This window comes from Varanus komodoensis, unplaced genomic scaffold (assembly GCF_004798865.1).
Source record: "Varanus komodoensis strain SLA01 unplaced genomic scaffold, ASM479886v1 scaffold3, whole genome shotgun sequence".
In the NCBI taxonomy this organism is placed as follows: domain Eukaryota; kingdom Metazoa; phylum Chordata; class Lepidosauria; order Squamata; family Varanidae; genus Varanus; species Varanus komodoensis.
Window position 1 is genome coordinate 19,076,608 of NW_025335761.1, and position 17,848 is coordinate 19,094,455.

General features: G+C 47.1%; 1 protein-coding gene across 1 annotated transcript in view; it reads left to right on the forward strand.

Moving 5' to 3' along the window:
• LOC123026284 (cytosolic phospholipase A2 epsilon-like) overlaps positions 1 to 17,848 on the forward strand; it is a 55,685-nt gene that overhangs the window by 8,684 nt on the left and 29,153 nt on the right. The window contains exons 4-8 of the mRNA XM_044435717.1: positions 643 to 774; positions 1,738 to 1,778; positions 12,388 to 12,430; positions 13,397 to 13,460; positions 14,964 to 15,139. Of these exons, the coding sequence (XP_044291652.1) occupies positions 643 to 774; positions 1,738 to 1,778; positions 12,388 to 12,430; positions 13,397 to 13,460; positions 14,964 to 15,139 (456 nt within the window). The remainder of the gene's footprint in view (positions 1 to 642; positions 775 to 1,737; positions 1,779 to 12,387; positions 12,431 to 13,396; positions 13,461 to 14,963; positions 15,140 to 17,848) is intronic.

A 17,848-nucleotide genomic window follows, 5' to 3' on the forward strand; every position in this document is an offset into this window, starting at 1 on the left:
GAAATGTTAATTATCTCTTTCCAATGAAAGAGGACTCTTTCCTCTTTCCTGTACAGTATATCCCATGAAGTCGCAGTTCAGTGTTAGTGGGCTCAGTCTTTTGTGGAATTTTCCATGCGATGGCTTGCTTGCAAGGAGATTGTTTTCTCTAAGTGAGTCCAAACTGATCTTGCGAGCAAGCCGCCGCACAGCAAGGCTCCGGCAAGGCTCTGGCTTACTCACAAGGAGATCTGTTTGGACTCGCTTGGAGAAAAAGATCTCTGCACTCGCCTGCCCCTGTCCCTGCCAATGCTGGCTTGAGAGCCAGGGGAGTGTACTGGTGAGAGTGTTGGACTAAGACTAAGGAGATCCAGATTCTAGTCTCCTCTCCACCATCAAGTTACTAGGATAACTTAAGCCACTTGCTGATGCTTAGCTTAAACTACTTCCTCGGGTTGTGGTGAGGATGAAATGGAAGGAGAAGAAGGACCATGTAAGCTATCTTAACTCCTTTAAAAGAGGAAAACATGTGGGATATAAATATAAGAAACAAAGACAGCACTCTGAACCTCAGGTGTTGGCTTGGATTCTCTCATGCACACACTAATGCAGGCTCTCTTAAAAATGGCTCACCATCTGTTTATCTTATTTCACCATCTCCAGAATGTACTTGAACTGAAAGTCTGTGATGATGATTGTCCTTTCAAGGATGACCAATTTCGCAACGTTCTTTTTGATCTAGCACATCTCCTGCCTGGAGAAGCAGTTTACAAGCATTTTGAACTGAACGAACAGGTGAGAAAGAAAATAACATGTTCATTTAGATGGGTGAGACATATATTCGTAAGAGTCCTTGTGCAACATCCTGAACAGCTTGCACAATATGTAAGCGAAAAACTATGGCATTCTGGTAGAATTTGTGCAAATTGAACTAAAATAATGTTGGTGTTAGCTTCCAATTTGCCAGATTGTGTGATTTACACAAATCACACTATTCCAATTTGAGCAAATCATGTATTTTATGCAATTTTTCATTTTTTTTAAAGTCTATGCCTTGTAGCTATCTTAAAGGTGGATATTTCTGAGTTCACTCAGCATTCACCACAGCAGTCAGCGCTATCACAGGACTGCTAACCTGGAATATAGAGGATCCAGTTGTTAACATGGTTAGATTTTTGCCTCCCATTAGATTTCACACACATTCCTACTGGATGTATATTAGCATATTGTCAGGTGTGGGAGTGAGGTTGCATTGACCAGTCATGAGACAACAGGATTTCTAGTTCACTTTCTATAATGACAAGTGCAAGGGATGGTATAGGATCAAAGACTTGGCATTGTCCCCCTTCACTGACGTTTGAACTCACTTTGCACTTCTGTTTATGCAGTTACTCCTGGCTCACATCTCATGCCTGGTCCCCTCAGAACTGATCCTGCTGTCTAGATCTTCCTAGTGCAAAGGTGCATGTGTGCGTGTGTGAGCCTGTGTGTGTTTGTGTATAAATAAAAAGAAAGTATCTGTACCTCTGACTGAGTGGCTGAATGAGACCACACAGATCAGTATGAATCAGCTCAAAAGCCTTGGTTGAGCTTCTCTGACCTTATTTAGCTGGCAGATTATTTTTTATAAATTGCACTAGCATCCCAAAAAAGGCTTTCAACCCACGAAAGTAGCACAGTATCAGTTCAGAAGTGCTTTATTTGAAGTCATAACACCTGCACATTTCATTACCTTTCTTCCATTTTTTTCAATTTCAGAAAGATGAGCTGCTAGATGTGAAGTTCACTTTGGAACAACTGTGAGTAAATTTGTGCTGACAAATTCTCCAATGTAGATAAAATATAAATTTCAGGGATTGAAATGATTATCCTTAATGTAGTCCAGAATAGTAACTTGTTCCCTTAAAATTATTGCGCTTTCTCAGCTCCCCTCAAAGGGCAGACAATTTCTCAACACTGAAATGTTTACATTCTGGACAGTGTAATGTAAACCTTTATCTCTTTCACAGCATCTCAGGAGCACTCATTTAATTCTCTGTCACCTAAAAGATATCTCTGGGACCATTCCAAATAGGGTATTTTTAATGAGAAGGCTAGTATTGTGAAAGGCTTGTATAAACATTCAACTCTCCACAGAGCAATAAAACTAAAGTCCTTTAATGTTAATTGTCTACAAGAGTTACGATACTATAGATAAGTTTCCTAATAGCGGTTCCTGCAGAGCAGATGTCAGTCCTATAATGGCTTCTCTTTCTGAGCCCACGTGGGATCATTCGCCCAAGTCACGCATTTCCTCTCTTTTACGCTGTCTGCTTTGTATTCAAATCTGCGTAAAAGACGCCTGTTTTCAGCTTTTGAGAAATCTATGACACCTATAGTGTCTTCTGTTTCCGGCTCGGGGAGATCAGCGTCAGGAGGGGAAGAGGAAGTTTGCTCTGCCTCTTTCTCATGACTCTCTGTCTCTGATAAAGGTCCAGGCATTTGCTCAATGAGCTGGGGCTCAGGGGAAGACGCAATATTTATTTATTATTTATTACTATTTATTAAAACATTTCTATGCCGCCCCAGGGCCTCTCCTGCAGATCTCAAGGGGCGGTCAGGCATATATGGATGTAAGCGCTCCTTCAGGTAACCAGGACCCAAGCCGTTTAGGGCTTTATAGGTCATCACCAACACCTTGAATTGGGCCCGGACTTCAATGGGAAGCCAGTGAAGCTGATGGAGGACTGGAGTCATGTGAACATAACGCCCCGTCCCCATCAGCAACCTGGCAGCTCTATTTTGAACCAGTTGAAGTATGCAGACCGTCTTCAAGGGAAGCCCCACGTAAAGCACATTACAGAAGTCAAGGCGGGAGGTCACCAGTGCGTGTGTCACCGTCGCCAGGTAGTCGAAGTCCAGGTAGGGGCGCAGCTGATTAATCAGCCAAAGCTGAAGGAAAGCACTCCTCGCCACCACTGTCACCTGAGCTTCCAATGAAAGCTCCGGGTCGAAGAGTACTCCTAAGCTGCGGACCTTGTCCCTAAGAGGGAGTGCAACCCCATTCAGGACCAGGTCAAATCCACCCTCTCCGAAGCCTGATCCCCCAACCAACAGGACCTCCGTCTTGTCTGGATTGAGCTGCTCCTGCATTGGGTTGGGGGGGGGGGCGCGACTCTTGGGTGCAGGGTGCCAAGTGCAAGGTCTCCTCATGAGACACTGTTTCTGGCGGGGCTTCATGCACGACACTACCCCCTCCTCCAGGACCTCCTCCTTCTTGATGAGTGCGTGGCAGAGATCTTCCAGGTTTATGTGGGAAACGAGTGTGAAATCGTCATAGTAGGATAGGTGCATGAGTGTTGGAGGCGGGTTCCCAACTTCTTTCTTCGGTAGGGTAGTCTTTCCAATGTACAAGATATTGTAGGCATCCTCTTCGGAATCTAGAGTAGAGAATCTGTTCAATTTCAAATTCTTCTTCTCCGTCTACTATGACAGGTGGAGGAGGTGGGAGTTGGGTGAGGAGGGGGTGTCATTGCGGAGCTGGAGAGAGCAACGATCGGTGAAAGACTGGATGGATTTTCATGGAGGAGGGCAGGGTCAAGCGAAAGGTGACGGGATTGATTTCAGCAACAATGCGGAATGGTCCGACCCGTTTGTGGGCTAATTTGCGAGAGGGTACAGAGAGGGGGAGGTAATTGGTGGACAACCAGACCCAGTCACCAACATGTAGGGCAGGTCCGGGTTGTCTTCATTGATCAACGACATCCTTGTAGATCGACTTGGCTTTGTCTAATTGTTGTTTAAGGATGGACTGCACCGAGGCTAAATTGTTGAGGAAATTGCCAGCAGCGGGGACGGGCGATGAGGGGAGTGATGAGGGAAATGCTCAAGGGTGATAACCAAGGTTGGCAAAGAAAGGAGTTTGATGGGTGGAGGTATGTACAGAATTGTTGTATGTGAATTCTGCTAGTGGGAGAAAGGAGAGCCAGTCATCCCGTTGGTAGTTGGCCTAACAGCGGAGGTTTTGTTCAAGAGTGGTGTTGAGGCGTTCTGTTTGACCGTCGGTCTGTGGGTGATGGGCCGAGGAGAGGCGGAGGTCGACTTTGAGTAAGGTCAAGAGTTCCCGCCAAAATTGGGACGTGAATTGACTGCCTCTGTCTGAAATTAAAGCTGGGGCCACCCAAGTGCTTTATCAATATGGTGGATGAATAGGGAGGCGGTGGTCTTGGCGGAGGGTAGTCCTGTGCAGGGAATGAAGTGGGCCATCTTGGTAAAGAGGTCTGTGACTACTAGTATGGTGTTGAAGCCACTAGATCTGGGTAAATCAGTTATGAAGTCCATCGAGATGGTATGCCAGGGTCCGGGAGGTGTTTCTATTGGCTGAAGTAGTCCCGGTGGCTTTCCTTGTTGTTGTTTGGATCGGTGGCACATGGGGCAAGAGAATACATATGTTTTGACGTCATGGTACATGCGAGGCCACCAATAGTCTCTAGAGAGGGTGTACAGCGTTTTGTAGACCCTGAAATGACCTGCGGAGGGAGAGTCATGGCATTGTTGCAATATTCATTCACGAAGTGAAACTGGGACATAAGGGACACAATTGTAAAGTAGGATGTCATCAATCCTCGAATGAAAAAGGGTTAGGGAGGGAGTTGTTCCTTCCTTGGTCTTTCTTCATGCGTACGAAGGGGTCAGTTTGTTGTGCATGTCGGATGTCATCGCTGTATGAAGAAGAGATGGAGGTTGCTGCCGCGATTTCTGATTGTAAGATAGGGGTGGGTTTGGGTTGTTCTTCGTTATCAGGGAAGTACTCAGGTTTTCTGGATAGCGCGTCAGCCAGAAGGTTTTTCGAAGGGGGTATATACTCGATCTGAAAGTGAAAACGAGAGAAGAACAGAGCCCATCGTGCTTGTCTTTGGTTAAGGATTTTGGCAGAAGTGAAGTGCACAGGGTTCTTGTGATCTGTTTGGATGAGGATCTTGTGAGGAGAGCCTTCAAGTAAATGACGCAATTCTTCAAGAGCAGCTTTGATCACTAGTAGTTCCTTTTCCCAGATTGTGTAGCTGCGTTCTGAGCTGGACAGCTTGCGGGAATAGAACACCACCGGTCTGAGGTTATCGGTGGATGTATTTATCGATTGTAAGAGAACAGCTCCAATGGCTTTGTCAGAGGCGTCAGTCTGTAGCATGAAAGGTGCAGAAGTATCTGGGTGGATCAGTTGGTGTTCTGAAGTAAATTGGCATTTCAAGGAGATAAAGGCGGCTGCAGCGTTGGGTGGCCAATGGAGACGGCACCTTTTGTCTTTCAAGAGGTCAGTCAAAGGTGCGGTTAGACGAGAGAAGTGTGATATGAATCGGTGATAGAAATTTGCGAAACCCAAGAACTTTTGAAGTTCTTTCTTCGTTCAAGGATGTTGCCAGGATAGTACTGCTAGTATTTTCTCTGGATCCATCTGTAGCCCGTTTGGGGAAATGCGGTAGCCAAGGTATATGAAAGAAGTCGTGTGGAATTCACATTTCTCTAGCTTGGCTGAGAGATGGTGTTCTCGCATGTGCTGAAGGACGGCTTGCACATGGTGAACATGAGATTCAGGGTCATTGGAGAAGATCAGTAAAACATCCAAGTAAGCAATGAGGAAATCATCAAGGAAATAATGAAAGATTTCATTTATTAGTCTGCAAAACGATTGTCCCGAATTTAAAAGACCAAACAGCGTCACGCAGAACTCGTAGGTGCCAAATCTCATTGAGAATGCCGTTAAATGTTCGTAGCCAGGGTGTATGCGCAGTAAATTGTAGGCATTGCGAAGGTCCAACTTGGTAAAAATGTGTGCTTGGCCTGGACATTCCAAAATCTCTGAAATGAGTGGCATGGTGTGCCTGTTTGGAACGGTAATTGCGTTCAGGCGGCGGTAGTCTATGCAGACCCTAGGTTCCTCAGAATTATTCCGTGGTACGATGATAGGCGTTGCTGAAGTGGGTAACGAGGAAGGGCATATGAAGCCTTTTTTTTTAGTTGGTGGATATAAAGTCCTTGACTTGGAGTTCCTTAGGTGACATGGGTCATAGTTTGCCAACTGGGAGGGTTGCTCCTGGTTGTATGTGAATTTCCATGTCACACGAGCGATGTGGCGGTAATTTGTCAGCTTCTTGTGGGTCAAAAACATCTCAAAAGTCTTGATATTGTGGTGGAAGTGCAGTGGTAGAGGGAGGGAAGGAGGTGGGTGGTGTTTGGGATGTAGGGCTATTACAGTGAAGTGAGCAAAAGTTAGAGTTGAAGTGTATTTGTCCTGAGTCCCACAATATTTGAGGTCTGTGTTTGATCAACCAGTCCATGCCCAGTACTACAGGGTATTGCAGGTCCTTCTCTAGTAGGAAAGCTGTTTGTTCTCAGTGTTTCCCTATTTGTAATGTGAGTGGAGAAGATTGGAGAGAGGAGGGGCCTCCCTGCAGGGGACATTTTTGGATGGAGTCCACCTGGAGCGGGGTTGCCAGTGTTGAAGTAGGGAAACAGTGCTTTTGAGCAAATTCCTCATCCATGAAGGAAGCAGTGGTGCCACTATCAATTAGAGCTGTGGCTCGAATTGCAGGCTGTGGGTGTGCTTGCAATGAGATATCCAGCAGGAGGTGTTGAGACGTGGAAGCCTTTCCTGGGGTTTGGCATCCTTGTGATGTGTGGGAGGGTCCCAGTGTCGTGGTGCTTAACGACGCTGGGACTGGAAGTTTCCCGTCTGTTTTTTCAAGGGGCAGGACTGTGCCATATGGCTGTTACGTTCACAGATAAAGCATTGTCCGGTAGTGCGGCGGTAGACCCTATCTCCCTTTGGAATGCGAGGCCTGGCTGCTCCCAGCTGCATAGGCTCTGGTTCCTGCTCTGGCTGGAGTGTTGCCATGGCAACGTAGCTCTCGGGCAGGAATTGTTGGGGGCTGGCTTTCGTGCACGGGAACCATCTTGTTTTAGTTGGCTGTGAGCCAGCATGGCATTCTTGCTTAGCGTGGGCCCTTTCACTGAGTCATGCATCTATCTGGATGGTTAAAGTCATTAACTCCTGTAAGTTTTTTGGCATTGAAGTACGTGACAAATCATCCAAAACCTCCTCTCTCAAGTCCTCGTGGTATTGAACCATCAAGGCTTCCTCATTCCACTCTAAATCATTCATGAGGAGCTGGAACTTGGTGGTGTAGTCAGTGGCTGAGGCGTGCCCCTGTTTCAGACGCTTAATCTCCCGTATGGATATTACCTTGCAAGGAAATTCCCCAGGGCATTAAGTAATAGATTAGCATCGTTTAGTATAGGGTCTTGAGTGATAAGCCTCGCAGTTGCCCAGCGGGCAGGGGCCACCGTAAGTTGATTTATTAGAAATCCTACCTTCATCTTTTTGTTGGGGAAGTCAGGAAGGTGTAGATTGATGTAGAGTTCACATTGTGCTTTGAAAGTTGTAAATCCTTCTTTTTTGTCGTCGTATTTCGGGGGGGCTTCAAGGGGGCATCTGTGTAGCATCAATTCTTGATTTTGTTTTGAAGCAGTAGCTGTTTGAAGTTCTGTTCGAAGAGAATTTAATTCAGTTTTCAGCAATTCAATCTGGCTTGTTGCCTCAGTATATCTTGTTCTCAGGAGGGAATTTTCTTCTCTTAAAGCTTGAAGGTCTTGAATGGTAGGGACAGGCGACTGCATTGTTGTTGTTTGTGAAAGGTAGGAGGTTAGAATGAAATTTCTTCTGGATGGTAGAGTGGTATTGCAGAGAGAGAAAAAAATCTTCTTTGCTCTGCTGTGAGAGAGAGTTTAGGATGATTATAGGATTGACATTCTGTTGTGAAAGGGTTGTATAAACATTCAACTCTCCACAGAGCAATAAAACTAAAGTCCTTTAATGTTAATTGTCTACAAGATTTACAATACTATACATAAGTTTCCTAATAGTGGTCCCTGCAGAGCAGATGTCAGTCCTATAATGGCTTCTCTTTCTGAGCCCACGTGGGATCATTCTCCCAAGTCATGCCTTTCCTCTCTTTTATGCTGTCTGCTTTGTATTTGTTTAAATCTGCGTAAAAGACATCTGTTTTCAGCTTTTGAGAAATTTATGACACCTATTTATTTATTTATTTATTTATTAAAACATTTTTATGCTGCCCCATTCGCCGAAGCCTTGGGGCGGCTTACAAAGTTAAGTTAAAAAAAATAATTATAACATTAAATTAAAAAATACAAACATTAAGTTAAAAATGCAAAAATACCAATATAAAATAAGCCGCCCTGGCCAGATAAAATCCAATAATATTAACTATTAAAATGCCGCTTAAATAAAAAGGTCTTCGCCTGGTGCTGAAAAAAATAAAATGGCTGTGCCAGGCGGACCTCTCTGGGGAGCGCATTCCATAACTTAGGTGTCACTGCAGAGAAAGCCCTCCTCCGAGTACCCACCCTCCTAATTTCTTTCACGGAGGGTTCCCGGAGAAGGGCCTCTCCCGCTGATCTCAAGGGGCAGGTGGGCGGGCATATATGGACGTAAGCGCTCCTTCAGGTAACCAGGACCCAAGCCGTTTAGGGCTTTATAGGTCATCACCAACACCTTGAATTGGGCCCGGACTTCAATGGGAAGCCAGTGAAGCTGTCGGAGAACTGGAGTCATGTGAACATAACGTCCCGTCCCCGTCAGCAGCCTGGCAGCTCTATTTTGAACCAATTGAAGTATCCGGACCGTCTTCAAGGGTAGCCCCACGTAAAGCGCGTTACAGAAGTCCAGACGGGAAGTCACCAGCGCATGTGTCACTGTCACCAGGCAGTCGTACTCCAGGTAGGGGCGCAGCTGATGAATCAGCCAAAGCTGAAGGAAAGCGCTCCTTGCCACTGCTGTCACCTGAGCTTCCAATGAAAGCTCCGGGTCAAGGAGCACTCCCAGGCTGTGGACCTTGTCCCTAAGAGGGAGTGCAGCCCCATTCAGGACTAGGTTAAGTCCCCCATCTCCGAAGCCTGATCCGCCAACCAACAGGACCTCCGTCTTGTCTGGATTGAGCTTCAGTTTATTGGCCCTCATCCAGCCCATTACCTCGGCCAGGCACCGGTTCAGTGCAGCCACTGCTTCACCTGGATTGGTGGAAAATGAGAGGTAGAGCTGGGTATCATCAGCGTACTGATGATTCCGCAGCCCACACCTCCTGATGACCTCTCCCAGCGGTTTCATGTAGATGTTGAACAGCAAAGGGGACGAAATGGACCCCTGTGGTACTCCATGGCATAGCTGCCATGGCGCAGAGCCATAGTCCCCCAGCACCACCTTCTGGAACTGGCCATTGAGATAGGAGTGGAACCACTGCAAAGCAGTGCCTCCGACCCCCAATCCCGCAAGCCTATCCAGAAGGATACCATGGTCGATGGTATCGAAAGCCGCTGAGAGGTCCAGGAGAACCAACAGGGACGCACTCCCCCTGTCCTTCTCCCTGCATAGGGCATCGTACAGGGCAACCAAGGCAGATTCAGTACCGTACCCGGGTCTGAAGCCGGACTGCAATGGGTCCAGATAATCGGTTTCATCCATGAGTGCTTGGAGTTGTCCCGCCACCACCCACTCTAACACCTTGCCCAGAAATGGGATGTTGGTCACTGGTCTATAGTTAGTGGCCATCTCTGGATCCAGTGACGCCTTCTTCAGGACCGGTCGGACTACCGCCTCCTTTAAAGGGGCAGGCACCTGACACTTCCTCAGAGAAGCGTTAACCACTTCCAAGATCCAGATCCCAATCCCGTGCTTGGAATTATTTATTAACCAAGACGGGCAAGGGTCCAATAGGCAAGTGGTGGGACGTACTTGTCCAAGCACCTTGTCCACATCATCGGGCCGCAGTAACTGAAATTCATCCAATAATTCTGGACCAGACGGCAGCATTGAGGTCTCCCCAAAAACCTCTGAATCACTAGTGGTATCCAGCTCGTGACGAATCTGAGCGATTTTCTCCCTGAAATGCCTGGCAAAGTCGTCACAGCAGGCCTTTGAGGGTGGAACCAGGTCTTCCTTAGGACCTGGACGAACCAGGCCTTACACCACTTGAAAAAGCTCCACTGGACGGCATTGTAAGGAGGCAATGGAAGCGGAAAAAAATCTTTTTTTCGCTGCCCTCACCACCAGAGCATAGGCCCGATAGTGGGCTCTCAAGTGTGTTCGGTCAGATTCATCCCGTGATTTCCTCCACCTATGCTTTAGCCGTCTCCCAACCTGCTTCATCGCCCTCAATTCAGGAGTATACCAAGGGGAAGAGCGGGCTCTGCCTGGTGGGAGAGGACGCTTAGGAGTGATCGTGTCCACAGCCCTGGTCATCTCCCCGTTCCACAGTTCGACCAGAGCCTCGACAGGAGCACCCGTCTTGTCAGCCGGAAACTCCCCCAGGGCCTTCAGGAATCCTTCCGGATCCATCCGGCTCCGGGGGCGGACCCACACAATCGGGTCCGCACCCTTACAGAGGGAGAGGTCGCTCTCGAGCACAAACCTCACCAGGAAGTGATCTGACCATGACAGGGGAGTTAAACATAAATTCCTCACCCTCAGATCCCCCTCTTCCTGCCCTGTTGAGAAATCCAGGTCCAGAGTGTGTCCACGTTCATGGGTCGGGCCGGTGACATGTTGAGACAGCCCCATGGCCGCCATGGAGGCCATGAAGTCCTGAGCAGCCCCAGTCAGACCAGTCTCGGCATGGAGATTGAAGTCCCCCAGGACCAACATCCTGGGGGTCCTCAACACCAGGTCCGAGACGGTCTCCGTCAGCTCAGGCAGGGAGACTGTTGGGCAGAAGGGTGCACGGTACACCAACAGAATCCCCAATCTGTCTCGGTCGCCCAACACCAAGTAGAGGCACTCCAGCCCTGGTCTCGAAGGGACAGGAAGTCCCGTGAGAGAGATGGAAGCTCGGTAAACCAAAGAGACCCCCCTCCCTTCCCCTCCGGGCGGGAACGGTGCTGAACCAGATACCCGGGCGGGCACAGTTGGGAGAGGGCCACGTCCCCCCCTTCTCCCGCCCAGGTTTCTGTGATGCAAGCCAGGTCGGCCCCCTCATCCACAATCAAATCATGGATGAGGGAGGATTTGTTATTGACTGACCTGGCATTGAGCAACAGCGCTGTCAGGCCCGCGGGGCAGCTGGCAAGACTACCTGGCACCCTCTGGCTGGGGGCAAAACCAGAAGTAGGGACAGGTGTCAACCATCTGTCCCTCCTTCTTCTATGCAGACATGTTAAGCCCCCACCGCTGTTACGTCCATTGCCCAAAACCACCCCAATGGTGGCGCCCGCGCTTCCCAGGAAGCACAAGCGGCGACATGGCCAGGGACGACTCCATAAAACAGCTTAAAATACAATAAAATTATAAAAAACAGTTAAAAACTCCCCCTTCCCTCGGCTATACGCCCAGTTCAGTGGCCACAGCAGCCACAATATCACTGTAGCGCAGCCCAGCAGGAGGACCAATTATAGCACACAATGAAAGCCACCTGGCCAGCCCAGCCCCCTGCTCGGCCCCCGAATGGCTCCCAAATGGCAGCGACCGCCTTTGGCCGCTGGCCCGAGGCCGCTGGCCCTGGCCGCTGCCGCCGGCACTTTCAGGCTGCAGGGCCCTCCCGATGCTCCGCCCTGTCCAGTGCACGGCTCTCACCCGTGCAGGGGCGGGCCGGGCTGAACCGGGTCCTGGTGCCTGGCCGGTGGAGTTCGTCGGGCCGGTGGAGCTGGCCGCGCGGGCGTCGCTGCCGAGCGACGGCGTGGAGTCCCGGGGCGCGGAGAAGGTGCGCCCTGTCCGGCGCGTTGTTTCTGCCGGTTCTCCCCAGTGTGTTGTTTCTGCCGGTTCTCCCCGGCCGCTGCCGGCGCTTTCAGGCCTATAGTGTCTTCTGTTTCCGGTTCGGGGAGATCAGCGTCAGGAGGGGAGGAGGCAGTTTGCTCTGTCTCTGATAAAGGTCCAGGCGTTTGCTCAATGAGCTGGGGCTTATGGGAAGACGCAATAGCTGGTTCAGCTGCTCCTGCATTGGGTTGTGGGGGCAACTCTTGGGTGCAGGGTGCCAAGTGCAAGGTCTCTTCGTGAGTCACTGTTTCTGTCGGGGCTTCATGCACGACAGCTAGGTATAAAACAAATAATTTATTCTTTCAGCTTTTTGAAATGTGTTCAGAGAGTACTTAAGCATCAGCTGGATTAAAAATAAGGCAAACAAACAAACAAAGTCTAGCATTATAGGATAGAACAAGGAATGGATTACTTGTACCTCTATTACCAGTGTGACCTACTTCTAAATAAATTTAATTCAGATGGAATTATTTCAGATATTTAAATATGATGCCCAAAGTTTATAAGCTGGGAAAAGATAACATGCTTGGATGTGTTTCAAAGTACTCGGGAAAATCTGAAAGAAGGCTTTTGGTAGATATTGCATTAACAGATATATTTTCTGTCACCAGGCCAGATATTCCTGAAAACCTTGCTACAAATGGAGTGCTCGTGGTATGTTATTTGATTTTGTAGCTACGAGTGTTTAAAATTATTTACCATGACTTTGGAGAATCTCATCTTCAGTGGTGGGAAGGAAGGCAGGCAGGCAGAAGCTAATCAAATCTTGATAAGGAAAAAGAACTTTACACTGCTGCTCCTTGCAGTTGTGGATCAGAACATGGTAGAGCAAGATGTCACTCATTGTATGTGCTGCAGTGGTCTCTCTACTACCTCATAGCACTCCTGTTCCCTGACAGCTGTCCTTGGGAGATGGATGCCTTTAGTCTGTCTTCAGAAGATGCTTTATAAAATTATGTTATGACTTGTTAGGATTGACATCTAATGATTTAGAAGATTTAAATTCCGTTTAAATCCAGTAGTGCTATTCTGGATGCAGAAGCGCTTTTGATGCTGCAGGTGCCTCTACTTACAGAAGAGGAAAGGAAGTGATCTTTGTACAAGCCCCTGCAAATCTGCTTCAGAAGATTCAGCAAAATTTAGCCTCTTTCTCTTTGGCTAATGGAGGTATACACAGAGCCAAGGGTCCTTTTGCAAACAGGAAGGCACTGCCTTGTTCAGTGTGTGTGTGAGAGTGACTACAACATCCTTTTCATTACCTAGTGTACATAAGAGCTTACAATGATCCCTAAGGCACCAGCTACTGATGTCCATTTTAACGTCAAGGACAACTATTTTCTAGCATTTCTTAAGCAAAACCTTGCTTGAAGTCCTATCCACCTTGAATGTAAAGCATTCAAAAGTAGTCTTAAAGACTCTTAGTAAAGTGTGTACACATAAATAAATAAATAAAATAGTCTTAGAGACTCTCATTGTTGCATTAACCAGGAAAGAGCTTTCAACTGTTTTTAATATGTGAGACCACTGGATAATAATTTTTGACATTACAGGTGAACACACCTGCTCAATTGTCATCTGTTGAACAGTTAGAGGTGTGCAGTTGTTGTTTTTTTCTTGCAGTCTCGGGAACTTTCTTGCCTAAAAGTAGAAGTGGATGGAAAAGAAAAGAAGAAAAAGGGCAGAAGTAAGCATGGTAATTGGCTCTGGTTTTCTCCACTGATCCCAATGTGCAACATACAGATATGCAAACTACGAGCTTTTCTCAGTCATGATAGCTGATGGATGCTTTAGAGGAGTGTTGCTTCTGTTTTTAAATGGCAATTTCCCCAGGGTTTTGAGAGCTTGCAGCTCTAGTACTTTTTGCAGAAATGAAACAAAGCACTGGTTCTCACTGCTTCAGTTGCAGTGCTACCTAGAGGTCACATAGCCAAAAGAACAGAAAGGCAGAAAGAGAAAATAGCTTCAAGCAGAGCTCCAGTCTTAATTCTGTGATGAAAATGGAAGTGGAAACAGTGGGAGAAATGGCCTCATTTAGAAAAGTCCAGCATTACTGAGACATCCTGCTTGCATGGGAATGACGAATGCATCCCTTTTTCTTTACAAGTGGGCTCTATTCCTCTCAACTGTGCGCCATCATCCGGGCGAACATCTCTCCTGTGACGTTGCTCTCTTTGTCACCCTGCTTAACTCTGGCAACTGCACCTCCTGCCCTTCCCACTAGCCTGCCAACATGGGAGCAATTTTTGACACTGTATTTTCTTTCTAGCCATTTTCCAGGGTATCACCTCCCTCCCTCCTTCTAAAGAGTGATAGGGTGGAATAAAGATTGGGCTTGGATTGCAGAGACTGGAATTCAAATCCCCTCCCAGGCTAAGAAGCTTGGGGAACTGGTTTTGGCTTGGTGTGGGGGGCTGAGAATTCTGTTTGATTCACTGACAGATAAAAAGTTACCCAAATTCACACATGACTTCATAGTTGGGATAGAAGTACTTAATATTTAAAAACATTTCCATGAAGTTAAAACCAAAATGGACAAGCCCAGAACTTTAAGCACTCAAAATTCTGGCTTTGAGTCTCTACAAATTCAGCCAAGATTGTGGGGCTGAATTTGGGTTGCTGCTTCTTTTTTCTGATGGATTCCTCATCTTTAGAACTGTATAGCAGGCAGGTGCTTCATGGACCTCTCTATGCTAGGAATAGCTGCAGATGGCAAGAATTTCCTTTTGGGACTTTTTGAGAAAAACTTATCGAAATTTACAAATTTCTTCCTACATAGGACCAAAAGACATTGAGATGTTCGAAATTTAGATGTGGGAGACAGAGAAACGGACAGATTATCCATTCCTATTGTGGGCAAATTGCTGTCCTGTGACCCAGTCATCTTATCCTGTGCTTTCCTGTGACCCAGTCATCATCTGCCATAAGAATAAAATGGGATACATCGATACAGCCTTCCCCAAGCTGGTGCCCTGTAAATGTGTTGGATATCACATCGCCCCCAGCCAGAATGGACATTGCCGAGAGTTGTACTCCAGCATACCTGGAGGGCACCAGGTTGGGGAAGCCTGGCCTAATATACACTGCACTGATCTTGGAGGGAGGATTGAGTATCAAGTATTATTTAAAAAATACACTTTTGGTGAGATTTGTATTGAAGTTCTGTTTGTATTCTCTATCATGAGCACAGGGCAATCCTTTACGTTTACTGTAAAAGGATCCTATGAAGATACTTGCAGCATTTTTCTGAACTCAGACACCGGAGATGCTCCACAAAATCCCACCCTGTTCCACTACGCGAAGTACTGTTGCCCCGAGATGGACGTGGCCTTACCAAGGAAAAGTTCCTTCTGTGTGAGTAACTGTGTGAGTAACCATTCTTCATTTTCCGCATTGAGAAAACCTGAAATACTGAATTGATGAGAGTATATAGAACACATTCAACACATCCTTTTCTTGTTTTGCAGTTTTGTTTCTACTTTTAGGATATGGATTTCAAAGGTATTTGGCATTTTTCCACAAAGCAGATTATCTCTCGTTCATTGTAACTTCCCATGCCAGTATTCCATAAAGCATAGAGGAGTTGGAAGTTAGTCAGGAGAACTGAAATCAGATTCTTGGAACAGAAGCTCATAGGAATGGGCAAAAGGGGACTCCTAACAAGAAGTCCCCAAAGTTCCACCCTATCCTGACATGCCCAACTCTATGTGTGGCAGATCAGAGGTTCTTGGTTATACAGTCTCTACTTTTTCTATCTGAGCATTTTTAAACAATATTTAGATATTGCTCCATATTCCAGTATGGTGATTTCAGAGTAGTGAGGGAAAAAAAGAAAGCAGAAAAAAGAATACAATAATATGGCTACAAAGGAGCTCACTAAAACTGTGTTAACAAAATTGTGCCTAATTAGATCAGGAAGGATTCCTGAAATAAAAGTGTTTATTTGAGAGTTCTAGAGAAATGGAGCCACTTCACCAAAGGCCCTTCTCCAGGTGAGTTCCAGTTGGGCCACAAGTCCATATGGATCCCCAAGATACTTGCCATCCAATGACCTCTGGGATTTGGTAGTTTGGTAAGGAAGAAGGCACTTTCTCATTTATCTTAATTCCAAGTTGTTCAGGTCTTTATGCACTAGTAAAAAGATAAAGGTTTCCCCACGACATTAAATCCAGTCATGCCTGACTCTAGGGGGTGGTGCTCATCTCCATTTCCTAGCTGAGGGAGCAGCGTTTGTCCACAGACAGTTTCTGAGGTCATGTGGTCAGCATGACTAATCACCGAGGTGCACGGAATGCTGTTACTTTCCCACTGAAAGTATCCCACCTTTTTATCTATTTGCATTTGTATACTTTCAAACTTCAAGGAGCTGGAATGGAGCAACAAGAGCTCACCCCGTTGTGCAGATTCAAATTGTTGACCAGCAGCTCTGCAGTTTAAACCACTGCACCACCTGCAGCCCCCCTACCAAAACCTTAAACCTGGCAACACAGCAAATAGGCAGCCAGTACATTTCACTTAGTAAAGGAGTTGCTGGGAAACTCTTGATAACAGTCAAGCTGCTGCATTCTGCACTAGTGCCAGTTTCAAGACAAGCCTTTGGGGTAGCTCCACATAGAAAACATTGCAGCCATTCAGTCTGGAGATTAGCAGCACTTGTACCACTGTGGCTGAGCTATCCCTGCCCAGCAGAGGCTGTGACCGGCAAACAGTTGAAGTTGGTAAAGCTGCTATGGTCGCTTGGGATTCCAGTGATAATGATGGACCTAGGAGTACCCTCAGACTGCAAACTGTGTCCAGGACAGGTAATGAGTCCATCTCTTGGACATGGGAACTACCCACCATGGCACTTCTGTCTTGTCAGGATTCACCTTCAGATAATTGGACCTCACCCAGCCCATCACTGAATCAAGGCACTGTGGTTGTGTGAACTTGTATAACCTCACCTGATTCAGAGGTCACAAGGAGATATAGTTGTGTGTCATCTGCAAACGGATGGCACTCGGCTCCACATCCCTTTGGTATGCTCTCACCAAGTGAAACGGCACTGGATGGTACCTTGCTGAATCTCATTACGCAGTAGCAAGGGCTGAGAAATAGGTGCACAACGTTTCTGAAGTAGACACTTTAAGATTAGGATTACTTTCTGAAATATATTTATTTATTTATTTATTAAAACATTTCTATGCCGCCCCATTCGCCGAAGCCTCGGGGCGGCTCACAACATACAATATAATACAAAAATAACAATATAAAATAAATAACAATATAAAAGAAGTCGCCCTGGCCAGATAAATAAGCAAATACTGTTAAGAATTAAAATGACGCTTAAATATAAAGGTCTTTGCCTGGCGCCGAAAAACAAATAACGACGGCGCCAGGCGGACCTCTCTGGGGAGCACATTCCATAGATTGGGCGCCACCGCAGAGAAAGCCCTCCTCCAAGTACCTACCCTCCTAATTTCTTTCACAGAGGGTTCCCGGAGAAGGGCCTCTCCCGCAGATCTCAAGGGGCGGCCGGGCACATATGGATGTAAGCGCTCCTTCAGGTAACCAGGACCCAAGCTGTTTAGGGCTTTATAGGTCATCACCAACACCATGAATTGGGCCCGGACTTCAATGGGAAGCCAGTGAAGCTGATGGAGAACTGGAGTCATGTGAACATAACGCCCAGTCCCCGTCAGCAGCCTGGCAGCTCTATTTTGAACCAATTGAAGTATCCGGACTATCTTCAAGGGTAGCCCCACGTAAAGTGCGTTACAGAAGTCCAGACGGGAAGTCACCAGTGCGTGTGTCACTTTCACCAGGCAGTCGAAGTCCAGGTAGGGGCACAGCTGATGAATCAGCCGAAGCTGAAGGAAAGCGCTCCTCGCCACCGCTGTCACCTGAGCTTCCAATGAAAGCTCCGGGTCAAGGAGCACTCCCAAACTGCGGACCTTGTCCCTAAGAGGGAGTGCAACCCCATTCAGGACTAGGTTAAGTCCCCCGTCTCCGAAGCCTGATCCGCCAACCAACAGGACCTCCGTCTTGTCTGGATTGAGCTTCAGTTTATTGGCCCTCATCCAGCCCATTACCTCG